Consider the following 19,465-nt stretch of genomic DNA (forward strand, 5'->3'; position numbering starts at 1 on the left):
TGGGAAGGACTGAGATACTTGGGAATAAGTTCTATTTTTTAAAGCATATTTGTAGGGAAAATTTAACATCAAAATCCCAGTGCATGAAAAAAAAAAGGTAGGAGAAGAACTATAAAGCAATAAATGGTTCATTTGAAAAAAATTATAAGGTTTTAACAGACTATTGTGTTATAGAGAAGTTAGGAAAGCCAATGTGATCTTAGTGTACTTTGAAAAGTTTCATCATTCAGGAGAAAGGAGTTAATAGCCCTATAATGCTCTACTCTAGTCAGACTACATCTGGACCAATGGGTTCAGGTGTAGACACAATTTTTGGAAGGATATAGACAAACTGGAATGGATTATTTTAGTGTTGTAAGGAATCACATGAACTAAGTACTACGACTCATACCTTGATCATTTCTAGTGAGGGGAAATCCACCCCTTCTCAAAAAGTAGCACATTCTACTTTTGAAAAGAACTAATTATTAAGAGTTCTTCCTTGCCCTAGGAAATCTGACTCTTTGAAACTTCCATCCATAATTCTTATTCCAGAAATAAAGAATGGTTTGTACAAAAGTGGAGAAATGGGAACCCACATGTCAAGCATAAGGGGCAGTTAACCTACCAGGGTTAAATAAGGAGTGCAGTGAGTAATGGAGGGTCACTCAAAGTATTGGCAATGGAAGACAGAAATCAGGCTGTTGAGTGCTCATCTGTTCAGTTGAGAAGATTTTCATCTATCCCAGAGGAAGAAAGGAGGCTAGAGATTTTTTGAGCAGGGGAATGATATTGCCATATTTTGAGAATATTAATCTGGGATCTATATGGAGAGTGGTTTGGACATGGAAGAAAATACAAGCAGAGAGACAAATTAGGCAGTCATCCCAATGGTCCAAACCAGAGATAAGGAGGCTCTAGGTGAGGGGAGTGTACAAGATGGATGCAAGAGATATCATAGAGGGAACTCTGCAACTGCTTGAATAGAAAGAGGTATGAGAAAGAGTGAAGAATCAAGGATGACCAAGAGGTTGAAATTTGGGCCAGAAGGAGTGTGGTGTCCTCAATAGAAACAAATAAGTAGGGGCAGCTAGGCAGCTCACTGGATAGAGCACCAGCAAGTCCGTGAGACAGACTCCCTGCCCTCATGGAGTTTATAATCTAGCAGAAGTGATAAAATACAAAACAAATACATCATGACTATAATATGTAATAGAATCTGATAAGAGTCTGAGATAGGTACAAAGTAGGATATAAAGAAATGTAAGGAAGCAAACAGCTAGGTGGCTCAGTGGGTTGAGAACCAGGCCTAGAGTTGGAAGGTTCTGGGTTCAAATGTGGCCTCAGCCACTTTCTAACTGTGTGACCCTGGGCAAGTCACTTAACCCCCATAGCCTAGCCCATACTGCTCTTCTACCCTCACAGTATTGATTCTAAGACCAAGGTAAGGGTTTTTTAAAAAGTGTAGGGAAAGATTGTTTTTGCCTGGCTGGGGCAGATCAAAGGAAGATCAGTGAAAGCTTCATGGAAGAAGTGGCATTTGCCCTAGGTCATAACGGATAGGTAGAATCTTCACCCTGGAGCAAAGGTGCAGAGGTAGGAAAGTACCAGACATGTATAAAGGATGCCAAGACAAAGAGAACCAATGAATAGCCTGCATGGCCTAGATACGCTGAAGCCTCAAATGAGCGGGCAGGGAGGACGTGGGTGCCCCACTTGAAGAAGACTGATGAGACACAGGCTTCCTTCCTTCACATCTTGTCTTCTCCATCTCCGTCCCCAAACAGAAGCCCTCGGATTCTGCTCTCCTCTGTGCCATCCCCTCTAATGATATGGACAGAAATGTCACTAAGCAACAGCTGGCACAGAAACAACCAACAGAGTTGGAAATGTCCAGTCGGTTCCCCAAATCCTCAGCACATGAGGTTAGACATGAAGAGCTGGAAAGGCGTCTTGGAGGGGACACCTGAGTTTCAAACACTCATCATCAGGGCCAAGGGCACCCCTGACCTGGGAAACTGGCTACAGGGACATGGGCAGTCCGTCGGGTTCTAAATCCCCTCAGGACATTCAGAAGTTCCTCAGTCACGCACTCGAGGCCCCAGACAAGAGGCTGGGCTGGCGGCAGGAGGAGGGAGGGAGGAGGGCACACAGCCGTGGCCAGGGCGGGAATAAAGAGAGCTTTTTTCAGAGCTGCCTGGAAACAGGAAGCGCCGAATCTCTGAGAACAGTAACCCTCACACACACTCCACATAAAGACACACTGAGCTGTTAACCCTAATTACCTGTGACGGACACACGAGCGAAGCCCCCACCTTCCAGGCAGCAGTTTAGCAAAAGGAAAACAAACAGCTCACAGGGAATACAGGGCAGCTATTTTCCCCCTAAGACAGCCTTCTCGCCTCCAAATGATTTGCCTTCTTGCTCCTGGACTATAACACAGATGTGAAATGAAAAATTAAAAAAAGTTTCTCCGGTATTTCTCCCCACAAGAGTTAGCAGCCCAGCAGGGAGCAACGGCCCATGAGCAGACACAAGCCACAAAAACTTCTCCATGCGTGTTATTAGTTCGTCCTTCACTGTCACCAGCCCACACCTCCCAGGATTTAGGTATTCTTAAAAAGTGGGCTGTCACGGTCAATGTGTACGGGGTTGGAGCTGTTCTTTAAGATGGCTGAAAAGGGCTCAGTTGGAGACACAGAGAGAGCCCGGCTGCACATGCACGCGCGCGCGCACACACACACACACACACACACACACGTGCACACACGTGCACACACGCACACACACGCGTGCACACGCACACACGTGCACACATGCACACACATGCGTGCACGCACACACACACACACACCCTTCCATATTTTCCTTTCAAGTTCTAAAATGACATAACTTAGTTAACATCGTTCTGAAAAAAAAAATCCAAAAGTGCTCCGTGGCTGTAGTAGCTTCACTCTGCATTATCATGTGCATTTCAGTCTTAGAGAGTTCCCGGGGACTCAGCAATTCCACGCTAGGCCACGCCACAGCCAGCACATGTCAGAGGGAGGGCGGCTCACCCAAGCTTTTCTCCCCTATCCATTAGTTTTACACTTTCCTCCATATTCACAGGGTGGCCTGGGGCAGAAGCACTGGGTTTAGAGGTCCCAACTCTGACATTTACTAGCTTCCAGGATCTTAAGAAGTTACTTCTTAAGTCTCTAAGTCTTGGTTTCCTCGCTTATACAATAAAGATTATAAAACCAGACTGAGAAGAATTCTTTGCAAATATTAAAAGCAATACATAAAAATGAATACTGATAGTCATTTTTTAAAGAAAAGTGAGTAGTATCAGCCAAGATCATCAACCACACAGGTAGGTCTTGATCTGCTGGTCAGGGATCTGAAAATGTCCAGTGGGGCAACAGAACCACCACTGGACTGTCAACAAGCAGCAGGGCCTACAGCTGGCACCCAGACCTAGATCAGGATCTCTGAGCAAGCTCAAACACCATCCCCTCCTGGAGAGGGTCTTTGTAAGCAGGCCCAGGAGGGAATGACTTCATGGAAACCTAACTACACAGGCGATCCTGAAACTCCCTGTGACTCATCACAGCTAGTTCTCACTTCCTCTCAAGTCCACAGCTACTGAAAGTTGGAACCAAAAAAAGAAGACAGACTGGCAGCCCAGCAAGCACCATGGTGAAGGAAAGACAGACCATGCTGTGGCATGGCTGCCCCCCTTACCTTGGCTTGAAACATGCAGAAGGATAGACTATAGACTGCTATAGAAAATGAGATAAAACTCTGAAAGAAGCTGTTTCCTAGATCTCTTTTGAGGGGAAGATCTAAGCAAAGGCCCTACCAAGAAAGGTTCTTGTTGCCTATAAAAGCCATAATTGCAAGTTAAGATTTTCCTTCAAGATGTGAAAAAAGGCAGCCTTCATTTCACTCCCTCAAGAGACAGAAGTTCCACGACAACTTTCCCACCAGTCCAGAAACGATCCACAGCTCTCCCTTTTCCCAGGAAATGCTGACCACATAGCAATAACCAGTCGTACTGTTGATGCCTGCATTAGTGAGGGAGTCAGTTTTCTGGAAGAGAAGGGCTAAGTCCAAAGAGGAAGAAACTTACCCAGGAGGCAGCGTTTCTGAAGCCTGTGTTGCTGTAAGGGGCTGCTGGGCACTCACACTGGAAGCTGGTTCCTCTCCTTCTCTGGGTTCTGCTGTGGCCGGGAGTGAGGCAGCCCCAGGGGTAGGGGTCACACTTGATACTGCAGGAGGGGGGGAAGTTACACCAACCACAGGCCGCTCTTCAGTATCAGTAGCTGCTGCAGACTCTCCATTCACTGAAAGTGAAGAAACTTGGTGAATCAACCAGCTGCTTTTTATCCATATTCACTAAATTTTTGCTTTGCCAGCACATGACCCTAGAACATTCTCATACCATTGAGAGCAGCAATGAAATATTTATTGATTTAACATAATTTCTAAAATTGACATGAACACATTCCCTGAACCTAAAAGAATCAGGCAGGGATTCTAAAATAAATACAAGTGGGGCAGCTGGGTAGCTCAGTGTATTGAGAACCAGGTCTAGAGATGGGAGGTCCTAGGTTCAAATCTGGCCTCAGACATTTCTCAGCTGTGTGACCCTGGGCAAGTCACTTGACCCCATTGCCAACCTTACCACACCTACCTGTGTGGTTGATGATCTTGGCTGATACTACTCACTTTTCTTTAAAAAATGACTATCAGTATTCATTTTACTGTGTATTGACTCTAAGACAGAAGGAAAGGGCTTTAAAATAAATAAAATAAAATTAAATTAAATTAAAATAAAATAAAATAAAATAAAATAAAATAAAATAAAATAAATTGAAGACACCACCTACTTTCTGTGATGCTTTTTTTAGGTTCTTATGAAGGATGTGTTGAACAGACTGCTATGGGATAAATGGTTCTATTTTAATCCAGTGAAAGAATAGCAGGAAAGAACAGATGTGGCCAGGATAATAAGGGGCAGCTATTGGTAAAAGGCAGCAAGACTAGTGCAAAATCTGTAGGCCCAGATAATTTGCTTTATGCTTATCTTCTTTAATTGTCAAAATAAATTTTTATTGATAACCTTTTTAAAATTACCTACATTCCCCACTGTATTCCTTTCAATAATGGATATGAAAAAGGGGAAGAAAACAATTTCTCAAAACCAACATATCCAAAAAGCCTGGCATTATATGCAGTTTCCCACATACACAGAAGCAGATTGGGGAGAAGGGGGAGAGGTATCTTCTCATATGGATAAAACAGGAGACTTGGAATCATGAACACCTAAGTTAAAATCTGATCTCAGACACTCAGTAGCAGTGTGACCCTAGGCAAGTCATTTAACCTCTATCTGCCTCAGTTTCTTCAACTATGAAATGTTGATAATCACAGTACCTATCTCCCAGAGTTGATGAGGGATCAAATGAGATAATATTTGCATAGCACTTAGCAAACCTTTGCTTTACAAACTATTCTCTCATTTGGATATGCGTATATATTATATACCTATATTTTATGTGCATATACATTAGCGCTCTCTTCTCCAAAGCCAAGCTTTGTCCATTTCAAATGTGTTGTTGGTTGACCACGGTTACTGCAAGGAATTTTCCTGATTCCTCTTATTTCACTTTATATCAGTTCATAAAAGCCTTCCCATGCTATCTCTATAATCATCATATTTATCTCTTATAGGACAGTTTCCATGATATTCATGTACCACAATTAGTTCAACCACTCTCCCTCTCCAGTATATGGGTATCTACTGTGTTTCCAGCTGTTACACACACACACACACAAAGTGCTGCTACCAGTATTTTGGTGTATTTTGGTGAAGCCTCTCTTATCACTGACCACCTTCAGGTAGAGGCCTAAGTGTGGCATCTCTGGATCAAAATAATATTATAATCACTTTCTTCCTATTATTCCAAATTGTTTTCCAAAAGGGACCAATTCACGACTTTACCAACCATGTCCTGGTGCATCCATGCTTCTGAAAACCCCCTATCATGTTCTGTCTGTCATCTTTGTCAATTTGCTATATGTGATGCAAAACCTCACAGTTGTTTTGATTTCTTTCTCTTATTAATTCAGAGCATTCTTCCAAATACTTGTTAATAATTTGTAATTCTTTTAAGAAGGATTTTGTTCCTATCTTTTGGCCATATCAATTGGGAAATGGCTTTTGGTCACAGATTTCTATTCATTATACACATATCTTTAATATCAGAACTTCATTGGATATTTGATGAAAAGTTTTAAAAAAAATTCCCCCAGTTAACTGCTTCCCTTCTTATGCTGGCTTCACTCATTTTGTTCATATGAAAATTTTTCAATCTCATTTAATCAAAATTATCTAGTGCTTCAAATGAACACAACATTCTCAATTCACTTTGCCTAGAATGGAGCCATCAGCCTCACACTTTCCACAGTCTCAACACTACGGGGTCTCTAAATGAGAAGCAGTATATAGTAAAGCAAAAACGAACCTGGAGGTGTTGCCAGCTGGTCTGCCCAGGGATCTCTTCTACTGCTTGTCTGGTTAAGAATCACTCCCTACCCAAGTGTTCTTCACTTAGATTTTAGACTAACATAGCGTGTTTCTGACAACCCTCTCTAAAAGACATAATTTCCTCTGCTTTGCCCTTCTGTATTATTATTAGTCCTTTAAGATGATCAGATATACTCAAGAGAGCAGGCAAAGATTATTTCTGATTGGAAAAATGAGGAAACAGAGGCCCCAAAGTTAGGGGATTTATATCAAAGAACACAATGATCATAAGCTAATATCACTGGCAGGACTAAAAAGTGCAGTTCCTAAAAGGTTATTTTACATTTCCGGGCAGCCATACCTTCTCTCCTCCTCTAATTTTACATTAAAAAGGAATCTGGATTAGTCCTAATTCATCTGGTATTCTAACAAATGGAAGCCTTTATTATCTAGTTGGTGTTTCTCCAGCACAATAATAAATGTTGTTCATAATGGGAACCCAAGATCCTGAAATGCCATTTGAATTAAATATTAAATTACATTTGGAATCATTTTAAAGTTCAGTCAAGGTATTTTGTTGATAATCTAAATCCTTGGAAATCAGTAGCCTAACATGTAGTACGTGAGAATACTCTCCTGGGTGACCCCCAAAGCAGCTTTAATAAGTTCTGAGATCCCTCGTATTAACCAGAATATTACACAGAATCACATGATTCTAGGGTCAGAAGAGAACTTTAGAGGTTATCTATTCCAACCTTCCAAAAAAGGATAGGAATCCCTTTTACAGCATCTCTGGAAAAAGGTCATTCACTTTCTGTCGGAATACCTTCCAGTGATGGGAAGAAGCCCAATCTATTGCCGGATAGTTCTCAGTATTGGAAAGTTCTTTTCTTACACTGAACTGAAACCTGATTCCTCAAAACTTCTGCCAAGTGGTCCTAGTTCTGCCTTCTGAAGCACACAACCAAACCTGATACTTCCACTCCATGACAGTACCTCAAACATCTGAAGATATAGATCACATCTCCCCTGAGTATTTCCTACTCTAGACTAAACATACTCAGGCCTTTCCATTGTCCCTCAACTGACATGGATTCCAGACCCTCCATCAACCTCATGGCATTTCTCTGGATACCCTCTTTCTGACAGGGCCCCTCATAGGTTAGTGCCTCAAACTGAACACAACCTTCTCGATTCAGTTAGACCAGAATGGGGCCAAGTCAGAAACAAACTTCCCACAATCTCAACATGATTAGTTCTCTAAATGAGAAGCAATATGGTAAAGGAGATGAAACCCTGGAATTGTTGCCAGCAGCAGCTCTGGATTCAAGAGCCATCTTCTCTACTTCTAATTGCATAACCTTGAGCAAGTACCTTCTCTCTGAGACTTGGTTTCTTTTTTTCTATACTAGGGGTCAGCAAACAATGGCTTGTGGGTCAAATCCAGCCTTCTAACTGTTTTTGTATAGCCTCTAAGCTAAGCATGGCATTTACATTTTAAGATAATATTTGTAAAATATAAATGGTATTTAAATAGTAGTTTTATATTATGAATAATATTTGAATATTTAAATTTAAATATTGTTTATAAATGTAAAAGCCATGCTATGACAGACAGTGGGCTACATTTGATCTGTGAGCCCATAGTTTGCCAACCCTTGATTTGCAATATGGAGCCAATAATTTATACTACCCATTGCACAAAAGTTGTTGTAAGGCTAGAAAGAGATAATGTATGGAAAATGCTGTGTAACAACAAAGCACTATAAACGTGAGTGACATTATTATTATAACATAAGAAAAAAGAACAATGTAGTATATGAATATATGAGCACTTTGTGGGTTAAGGGGAATAGAACTCTTATTTCACTGGTACAGGAAAATCTCAGTAGCCTGGGGCCTGCTCTGAAGTTTAGAGCCTCAAAGAATTGCTAAGCAGTAAGAGGCACTGGGCAAGTTAATGCCCAACCAGGACCTGTGACTAGTATGTGTCAGAGACACGATCACTTCTGGTCACCATCACAGTGTTGGCTCACAGCAAGCTCAAAGTTAACTAAAGTCTCTAGATGTTTTGCGTATGACTCGCTGCCATCCCAAGTCTCCCTATTCCTGTTCTCATATAATTCATCTGTTAAATCAATATGCACAGGCCTAGAGACGGGAGGTCCTAGGTTCAAATCCGGCCTCAGACACTTCCCAGCTGTGTGACCCTGGGCAAGTCACTTGATCCCCATTGCCTACCCTTACTACTTTTCCACCTATAAGTCAATACACAGAAGTTAAGAGTTTAAAAAATAAAAAAAAAAAAATCAATATGCAGTATGGAAGACTAGATAGAGGGCTGGTCTTAGACCTGGGTTCAAGAAGTGCTGCCCAAATCTGGCCTCAGACACTTCCCAGCTGTGTGACCCTGGGCAAGTCACTTGACCCCCATTGCCTACCCTTACCACTCTTCTGCCTTGGAGCCAATACACAGTACTGACTCCCAGACGGAAGGTAAGGTTTAAAAAAAAAAAGAAGTGCTGCCTCTGAAACATACTAACTGGGGGCAACTGGGTGGCACAGAGGATAAAGCATCAGACATGAAATACAGAGTAGCTCGATTCAAATGTAACCTCAGATACTTCCTAGCTGTGTGACCCTGAGCAAGTCACTTAACTCCAGATATGCCTACTCCTTACCTTGAAATCGATTCTAAGGCAAATGGTAAAGGATTAAAAAAAGAAAGGTATAGTGACATTTTTAAAAAGAAGAGAAAGGCAAAACTTGTCTCGGAGACCTTGCTATATACCATATGTTTTGGTTATATTCAATTTGGCACTTTATTTTAGACTATCATGCATTGTTTTCTAATCATTGGGTGCTAATTTCCACACATGTCTAAGTCAAGCCTCTCTAAAAAAAATCGGAATATCCTTGAATGCAGGAATTATACCATTAATTAATGTATCACTTGCTGTCTCTTGGGTCCCAGAATTCCCCAAGATGCACCTTGTACTCACTATCTGCCTCAAAGGTCTTGGGATTTCCTGAATCCATGTTTTATTCAAGCTGATTCCCCTATCTGGAATGCCCTTCTCCACCCCTTCTAAGCCAACTCCAGTCTGAAAAGATCTCTTCTACTTCTGAATTCATGACACCTATTGTCTACATCAATCATCTGACAAGGGTTTATTGCCTTGGATTATGTCTTATACTGTGATTTAAATCTAATATTTTTATTTAACTTTTCATGTATTTAGATCTTGCCTTCCCAACCTGGCTGGAAACCCCTTAAGGGTAAGGACCACAGCTAATATTTCTTTATTATCAAAGTGTCTTACATACTGAAGGGGCCTAATAAATATCTGTTGACTAGCTGACAGGTACTCAACAAGGCACTTGTTAAATAAAGAGAATACTCTCACAGGAGAAAAATGCTTGGAAGTAAAAAAGGGAAAAAGGGATATCAAGATGGCCTTACTGTATGGTATGGGGAGAGTAAAGAAATGTACAAAAGCAGATAAACAACACATGTTAATAATCATATTAAATGAGACTAAATGGGCACAGCTGAAATCAGTAGTAACTGGAAAGCTAGGAATTTCTAAGATCAGGGGTATTTCACAATGTTCTTCATGTTCTTAGTAAACCTAGTTTTATGAATCAGAATGTTCATTCAGTACTAGGACATACTCAAGTGGTTAGCAAAGGGGAATGGGAATTGGAAATTTTCTTCCAGATCCTGGATACCCTGCCAACTGCCTGTGATGAGCCAGGGTCTTAATGTGTGTGCAGAGCTTCAACGGTTAGTCAAACAGTGGTCTTTTCAGGCATGCATGCGTGTGCACACCCACACATACACTCAAAGGCTAGTCACCCTCAGAAGATGCATTTTTTAGCCTGAAGTACAATTAATACAGTGTAAGCCATGGTAATGCAATTAACTGAAGAACAAGGGTTTCTCTCATCTGAAGTTTAGGTAGCATTTTTAAAAACCACCTTGAAAATCATGCAAGTCTTCAATGAATCAGAATACTGGCCTCAAAGACTTAAAATCTCCTTCTTTAGAGAGTGTTCATACAAACTGCCTCTCTATTTACCTTTCCTTTTGTAGAAAAGTTTATGGTTATTACAAGATGACAAGCACCTGAAATTCTGCTTCATTTCCTCTTTCAAAATGTTTTCTTATGTGTACTTGCACAATTCAATGGAAAAACCTCCCTTAATGATTATCTTCTGTATGTGGTGTCTTTATGGCAGGAAATATTTGCTGGAGGTGTGGAAATACTACTCTATGCTAGAAGACTTACTTTACAGCTCAGTCTTTAGCACACTAGCACACAGATAAGTGCCCCCCCCACTTCTATCTCTCCAAATCCTTTCTGTTCTCAAGCCATTATGAGAAAACTGTCTTCCCCAACTACTTGCCATTGACAGAAAGAAGAGATACAACAGTCACTCTCTGGATACAAAAACAACATGGACATAAGTTAGTAGGGAGTAGAGGGACCCACAAAATTTACAGTGATTTCAAGGAAAATCCTGTCTACTAGGTAGATCAAAAGGGGTCAAAGAAAGATAGAAATAAAGAAGGGAAAAAACAGAAGTATTGAAAATCAGGCCTAGAGATGAGAGGTCCTGGATTCCAATTTGGCTTCAGACACTCCCTAGCTAAATGATCTTGGGCAAGTCACTTAATCTTATTTGCCTTGGTGTCCTTATCTGTAAATGAACTGGAAATAGAAATGACAAATGACACTCCACTATCTTGGAAAAGAAAACCCCAAATAGGTTCATGAAGTGTCCAACATAAATAACAACAAAAACTTGGATTACAAACGGCAAAGGTGATAAGGAAGAGGATTTCAGATAAGAAGCTCACAGCCTATGCAAAAGCAGAGGAGAAGACTGCCAATTTCAGGGAACAGCAAACACCAAATGTAGGCCAGTTTGGCAGGAATAAAGGAGGTAAGAAGAGCAATGCCAAATAAGTCTGGAAAAACAAGTTTGAGCCAAACTTCAAATGTGAAGGACTTTAAATACCAAATTAAGGAGTTTGCCTTTTATCTGAGAAGCCATAGGAAATCACTACAGACTCTTTAGCAGAAGAAGGACACAGTATGAACTGTGTTCTAGGAAGATTTTTGGCAACACTGGAATGAGGAGAGACAGAAAGGGAGAAAGAGCAGCCGACAGGGAGAAAATGAAGATGGGGGTAGGAGAAAGGAATGATTGATGGAGGAGGTCTCTGGAGGAGCCAAGACAGATGGGACCAAGAGCATAGGCAGAGGGTTTGGCCTTGAGAAAAAGAGTCACATCATCCTCAGAAATAAGAGCGGAGGAAGACAGAATGAAACCATTCAGAGAAGTTTTGAGGCATACAACAGGAAAGAAGAAATCACCCAAAAAAGGCAGCCTCTATTTTCTCTGTAAGGAAGTGAAATCAAAATGCTTGAGGATAGAAGATAAAACTTAAAATAGTTACTATGGGGACCATGACATAGGGTCCACCTAGAAAAAACTAAGATTACTATGCAGCAGTGAGAGCCCAATTGAGATCAAATAACATAAATTTGTAGAGGACCTGATCAGCACAGATAAGTCACCACACCTACTAGCTTTCATCAGTCCTCCAGTAAAGAAGCAGAGAAGATAGATAGATGGTGACGGAAACCTTAAGTTGGATTTGGAAAGGTCTGGAGGTCAAAAGAATAACTGAAAACTACTACCAAGTCTTCTCTAAATCTTCTGTTTTCCAAGCTAAACATTCTCCTCATTGAACATGAACTTGAGAATTCCCTCCACAATTCTGGTTGCTCTCTTCTGGACACTCTCTAGACTGTCAATGACCTTCTCAAAACTTGAGACCTAGAAATGAACCTTCCAGATGGGATCTGACCACAAGGGAGAACAGTGAGATAATCAATCTCCAGTATTGAACCCTGGACCTCTCAATCCTGCAACAAAAATTCTTCTCCAGATGAACTAACTACTTTTCTGGTACTCTACCTTGGACCTGCAAAGCAGACTTTCAGAAACCCAGCATATTTTCCCCTATTAGATACAGACAGTATTTCACCTCATGTAGTGTTTTGGAATCCTGCTTTGGTTAGCTACACCACCCAGATTGGCATCAAAGTTCAATAAGCCTTGATCAATAATCAAATTCCAGCATAGGGTCAACATCCATGGTATTCCATTAAAGAACTCACAAGCTAAGAACAAACCTCCTCTGGCTGAACTCCACTAAGCATCCTGTTTTGAATCCACCCCCACTAATGTGTCTTCTAGCCTGTCTCTGCATCCATCTTTTCAACAAAGACAGGATGAGATAATCTGCCCAATATATATTTATCCATCTACTTCAGCACCCAATCACCTTCTTATTCTGAATTATTCAATAATTCTGTTTCATCTTTTCGTATCACTGGTTCATGCCACAGCTAGAGTCTAGCTCAGCACTTACTAAAACAACTGTCATACACCATTCATTGTGTCAGCTAAGGTTTGCCTTTCAGAGTCAATGTGAATTATTATATGTTCCAACTCACCTGTCCCATTGGCCAAGCCACTATGGTTCTGACTCTTGGCTGGTTGCCGATGTCGATTTCTGCTATTGGGGCTCTGCTCACTATTTGCTGTGGTGGTTCTGGTTGGTCCAACGGGATGTCTGTGTGTCCTTAGGAAATAAAGTATAAAAGAATGGTGAGCCTCCCTGAGAAAGAGGCTAGAAGAAAACACTAGAAGAAAGTTTTCCTCCTCTTACCCATTGTCAGTAAACATGTGCTTTTATCTTGAACCAAGACCCCCAGTGACCCCTGCAGAAAGACAGACTGTCCATGATAGGAGACACAGAGGAGTTTCTTTATCAAGCAGAAAGCTAGTTAGAGCAAATATACAAATAGATAGTTCAAATCCTTTACTTCAATTGCTGACACCAGAGTGAATTATTCCCTTGACCAAGAGTAGCTCACAGATATCTTAGATCACAGTGCTTTGTCTGATGGGCTGAACTATTCATCAGGAACCACAGCTGACCTAGAGGCTCTATGATGATCTGAGCTCTTCAACTTCTAGCTTTCTCTTCCTGGAGATGGGAAGAGAGAATTAAGCTAGGGGCAAATCAATTATCTAGCAAAAAACCACATTTTTTCCCTGTAGATGCTTTCTAACAGATAAGGAACCAAAGGACCATGAGAAGTACTATAAACCCAATTTTACGTTTAGTAAGGAAATATTAACTAAAAGAACCATAACATTTTGCCCCAAGAAACAGAGAAAAATAGTCCACTGTCCTAAAGAGAACAGTAAGAAGTAGAATCCCTTAGAGAATCGAGAATAATGAGGTTATACCATTTCTAGTTATCCCACATGCACACACTGACAATATCTAACTTCTTGGATTTATGGTTTAACTATTTCCCAGAGAATCTGAATCAATTTCCTTCATGGTATGCATTCTCAATATTGAGATTTTTTTTTTTATGAATACCTCTTGTGAACTAGGACCCCCATTTTCCAGATCCAGAGGATGGCTTGCTTGCCCCCTCAGGCAAAGTGAGCCCATAACAGAGTTGTTAGCTGACATTAAATCTTCTCAACCTTAGCCAGCACATAAAACTGTATTAAATAGGGAATCTAACCAAATTTCTCAAAGAAGGATCTCAACTGGGAGAACAAAGACCCACTAACAACTGAAAACTATGGTGAAACTTGGGATTTTTTTTAAAACTAGGCATAAGATATTTAAAAAAAAAAAAAAAGAGTTGAATATCTTCCCATAAGCCTTCTTTAATGAGAATACCATGAAGAAATATACTTTCTTTGGCCCAGAGCTGAGCAGAAGGATACACTGAATGCTTACAAAAGACATGACTGTTGAAAATGGGTAAGGGGCAAGTCTGAACTGTGGAAATAAAACTTTAATGTGGAACTTTTTAAAATTCAATTTTCTTTCCTAAACTCCATGTAAAAGCTGCCAAGGCACCTCAGTCAAAAAAAATACATATATAAGATTAAAAGCTCCAAGTCTTTCCTCACCCTCATGGGAAGAAATGTTTAACATCACTGAGCCTTTTAGAGCACCTTCAGCCAGGCACAAACATCAAGAGCCTGGTGGCCCAGACAGCATTCCAAAATGAAAGCTTTGTCTTAAATGTCTACAGCAGAGTTGGGGGAGGGGATAGTTGGGGGAGACCAAGTTAGTTGCTACCAGGTTTATTCCAGCCAAGAATCCCCTTAAAAGGGCAAAAACCACTCCAACTATTCAGGCTGAGTGCTAAGGCAATAAAGAACCCTCACCATCGGCCCTGTCACACCCATGGGCTCGGACAAGTCTATGATTACATCCAGTTGCCTGGACTCCTTGTCCCTTACCAGGGCAGCTGAGCATGACAACTGGGTGGGGCCCACTACCCTCCTCACTCCCCAGCTCTTCTCTCTTCCACGAAAGGGTATGTGGTCAAAAGGCAAGAGAGAAGAGCTTAAGAAGCATTTAACCACTAATGACAGTAGCTTAGCCTGCACAGTATAGTGGAGGAGGGCCTCTGTTACTCCCCCCAAGAAACCAGAAGCAGCTGGGACCATTTTGAATGGATCACAGCCTCACCCCTGCAACCCTCTCAGATTCCTTCCTTCCCCTAAATCTGAGGTTTCCAATTTTTCACTCCAATATTAAATTTAAAATAAAACAACCAGAAGAAAGAGAATAACTAGAGAGTTGGAGAAAAGGTTCTGTTTAGCTCAGCTTCCTTTAACTAAAGACTTTAATCAGACCTTAATGATGGAGCTTTATCTTGATTAGAACCTGACCTAACTGCTGAAACCATTGCAGCCCCCACACACAAAAAAGCATCAAATCAAACTGCAATGATGGGTATGGGGATGAGCTAGGCTTTCACCACAGACAACTGAGTGTCGACTTTGCCAGCAACCTCAAACCTGGCCTGATCCCCCACTTTAGGAGTGGGAGAAGTTACTCAGTCTCCTTGACAACCCAGAACCAGTCTGAATATCAATATCCAACTCAGCCAAATCCCATATGTAGTCTGTCATCTCTGGCCTCAGGAACTTCAGTTCACTTTGCAGAATGCCCAGATCAGAAATCTGAATTTTGAACCCCAAATAGAAGACATTTTCCTATCTAAAGTTCTTCCCTTAGTAGAAACAGAGAAGAAAAACAATTGCTTGATCACATGGGTCAATGAGGATATGACTGGGGAAGCAGACCCTAAGCAATCACTCTAATACAAATATTAATAATATGGAAATGGGGGGGGCAGCTGGGTAGCTCAGTGGATTGAGAGCCAGGCCTAGAGACGGGAGGTCCTAGGTTCAAATCTAGCCTCAGACACTTCCCAGCTGTGTGACCCTGGGCAAGTCACTTGACCCCCATTGCCTAGCCCTTACCACACTTCTGCCTTGGAGCCAATACACAGTATTGGCTCCAAGGCAGAAGGCAGAAGGTAAGGGTTTTAAAAAATAAAAATAAAAATAAAAAATAAAAAAAATATGGAAATGGGTCTTCTTGATCAGTGACACATGTAAAACCCAGTGGAACTGCTCATTGGCTACAGGAGGGGGGATAGGAGGTGGGGAGGGAAAGAACATGAATCATGTAACCGTGAGAAAATATTCTAAATTAATTAATTAATTAAAGCTTCCCAATCAGGGAAAATAAATAAAGTTCTTCCCTTTAAAAAATGCTGATTCAGGGGCAGCTGGGTAGCTCAGTGGATGGAGAGCCAGGCCTAGAGACGGGAGGTCCTAGGTTCAAATCCGGCCTCAGACACTTCCCAGCTGTGTGACCCTGGGCAAGTCACTTGACCCCCATTGCCTACCCTTACCACTCTTCCACCTATAAGTCAATACACAGAAGTTAAGGGTTAAAAAAAAAATGCTGATTCTATAACTAAGACAATTGCCCTTATCCAATGGACCCTTAGCTATCCAAGGAGGTACTACAGCTACATAGAAGAAGAGAATGCCATGACAGGTAATAAATGAAAGTTGCAAAAGTCAAGGGTGATCAGAATCCTACTAAGTTTATTCATTTACCTAGTAGCTAAAACAGAAAAACCAACCCACATGCATTTATTAGGGACTTAATGAATGCTAAACACTATAGGAACTCTCTGGTAATCCTATCAGGATTTAGAAAGCAATATGGCATAAGCAAAAGAGTGCTGGATTTATCATCAAAACAGGTGGGTTTAAATCCTACTTCTGCCACCCATAACCTTCTTGATTCTAGTCAGGTCCTTTATCCCTATCTCTGGGCTTTAATTCCCTCATCTGTGAAATTGAAAGGGCTGGCCTAGATCACAGAATCAAAGATTACCAGCTAGAAATAACCTTATAGGTCCAACCCCATGTAAAATTACTTGCCTAATGACACAAAGTTTCATCTAATGTTCCTTCCAGCTCAAAGTCTAGGATCCTATAAATATTTGCAAAGGACAGAACTAAAATGGATTCTGCTTCTCCATTCAAATAAGCTCATCATGAAAGCTAAAATTGTCAGTAAGCACTAAAGTTCCCCAAATCCTACTTGTACTCCAAATTATGAAATAAGAACTAACCAATCAGCCCCAAAGAGTTATTAGAACCAAATGAGTTTTCTGTGCTTCCAAGTTCTGCCAGCCCTTCTCTCCTACAAGTCCTCTTAACTGGGCATTGTCTTTTAATAGCAGCATGGAAACAAATTTCAGTGGGGCCAGGCCAAGTTCCAGCAAGACAAGCCCAGCAGGAAAATAGGCACTTAAAATAGAAGCAAGGAGAAAAATGGGAAGTAAGGTCAGGAGAAGATAATGTTTCTCCCATTCAGAGAAGCAAAAACGAGAGAGACAGTACCAACTCCCACCCTCCCTATACCAACTTCACCAGTAAAGTGCAGGTTGGACATGGGTTGGGGGCGGTGAGAGGGGAATGAGAGAGAAAACTGAAAAGGAGCAATTAAGAGTTAAAATAGGCCCATTCCAGACATCCCACTCATAATTTATGACTCCTTTCCACACCCTACCTCTAGACTGCCAACCTCACAAAAGACAGACAAGGTAAAAATAAATGTTTGTCAAGCCCACAGCAAGTTTCAGGAAGACAAAAGGATGCAACTGGAGTGGGGTGGGTGGGTGAGAGGAGTGAGGAGGTGTTTTTTTGCTCCTATTGGGGCATAGAGCAATCATATCTGGCAAGAACTAAAAAAAACAGCTTTCAAGGAGACCTAAGCCAAGTCACAAAAAAGCTAAGCTATAAGACTGGCACTGCCCAAGAATGATCCAACCTTCCCCCCACTCTCTCAGAAAAAGGATCAGGCAGACAGCCTCAGATCAGGAAAAAAAATGTATTCATGACTTCAGTTCTATCCTTGATCCAAAGAGGACAAGTCTCAATAATCAATGGCTTTGAGGTATCTTGATCAGAAAGAGCACCACATTCTATGACTCGTGATTTGCTCCAATCCAAAACCAAATGCCAAGGATGTACTGACACTGACTCAGTCTCCTAACCAGGTCCAAAAAGAGACATAGTTCCATTGGTAAGTCTTGACTAGACACTAGAAGGTTTTTGTACAAAACAGATCCAGGAAAGAATTGTGTACAACTGAACCAGAAAATAGAAGATACAAAAAGAAGTGGGTATCAGAAGCACCTTAAAGATTTATGAGCTGTTTATAGCACAGACACTGAAGAAAAAGAGGCTTGGAGGAGCCTTATAAACTCCCCAACTTAGATAACCACCAAATGTTATGTTTCTACAACAAAAGCCCCAGATGATAACATCATTCGCAGACAAGAAAAAGTGAAAGGAAGGTATGATGGGGGAGATGGAAATTAGCTTGGCAAAGAAAATTACTTCCAACATTTACTAGCTATGTGACCCTGGGCACATCATTTAATCTCTCTTTGTCCCAGATCCTGACCCTGAAGAGTTGTTGGGAGAATGAATTGGGATAATAACACAATGCCTGGCACATAGCAGGCATTATATAAGTGTTTATTCATTCCCTGTTCCTCATCCTCATCTCACTCTTCCCAACCCCATCAATTAAAGCAGCCAGTACACAAAATGGAGAAATGTTTTATGTGAAGATGGAATCAAGATTGGGAGATGTGAGTTCAAATTTGGCCTCAGACACTTCCTAGCTGTGTGACCCAGGGGAAATCACTTAACCCCAATTGCCCAGCCCTTACCACTGTTCTCTCTTATAATTAATGCTAAGACAAAAGGTAAGGGTTTTAAAAAAAAGATTAAATGGAGATGAAGAAATTAGAGCATACATGTAACCCAGAGGTCTGACTCCCCTGGCTGATTTACATTATGGGTTTGCCAGGTGCTTATTCTTTTAAATAGCCTAATGAGAGGCAGCCTGCACCTTCAGCCTGTCCCTGAAGCTTACCATCAGACAAAGCTCTGCTACATAAGGGATGCTATATCTTGAGGGCATCCCTGTTTCCCATGCAGCACCAGATTGGAGAAGCAATAAAATCTCTGATACTCCTGTCCTGCTCATCCCTACCAGATAAAAGCAGTAAGAGCATGAAGCAGGATCCAAGGCCAGTGTTGTCCTTAAATAGTAAATAGGCATTTATATAGGGGCTACTATGTGCCAGGCACTATACTAAGCATATTTTACAAATATTATTTCATTTGATCCTGACAACAGTCCTAAAAGATAAGTGCTAGTCTCCACTTTACAGGTGAGGAAACTGAAGCAAATAGAGCTAAGTGACTTGCCCAGGACCACACACTTAGTAAGAGTCTGAGGCTGAATTTGAACTCAGATCTTCCTGACTGCAGGACCAGCACCCTATGTGCCTCCCTAAATAGCTGCCTCTAAATAGAGTCAAAGAGAAAAGGGAAAGAGCACTGAGAAGCCACAAGGATACTGAGCAAGGAGAGAGATATGAATACCAAGTGTTGCCTAGGCCAGAGGTGCCACACAAGGCCTCAACCCTTCCAAGTGCAGCCTGAGCCAGATTAAAATATAAT

The 19,465-nt window shown here is 41.3% G+C and overlaps 1 protein-coding gene across 1 annotated transcript in view; it reads right to left on the reverse strand.

Annotated features, from left to right (window-relative positions):
* Window positions 1–19,465, reverse strand: part of WWP2 (WW domain containing E3 ubiquitin protein ligase 2) — a 118,612-nt gene that overhangs the window by 58,294 nt on the left and 40,853 nt on the right. The window contains exons 6-7 of the mRNA XM_044663139.1: window positions 13,027–13,154; window positions 4,094–4,307 (exon numbers count right to left, since the gene is read on the reverse strand). Of these exons, the coding sequence (XP_044519074.1) occupies window positions 4,094–4,307; window positions 13,027–13,154 (342 nt within the window). The remainder of the gene's footprint in view (window positions 1–4,093; window positions 4,308–13,026; window positions 13,155–19,465) is intronic.

This window comes from Gracilinanus agilis, chromosome 2, assembly GCF_016433145.1.
Source record: "Gracilinanus agilis isolate LMUSP501 chromosome 2, AgileGrace, whole genome shotgun sequence".
Taxonomy (NCBI): Eukaryota; Metazoa; Chordata; class Mammalia; order Didelphimorphia; family Didelphidae; genus Gracilinanus; species Gracilinanus agilis.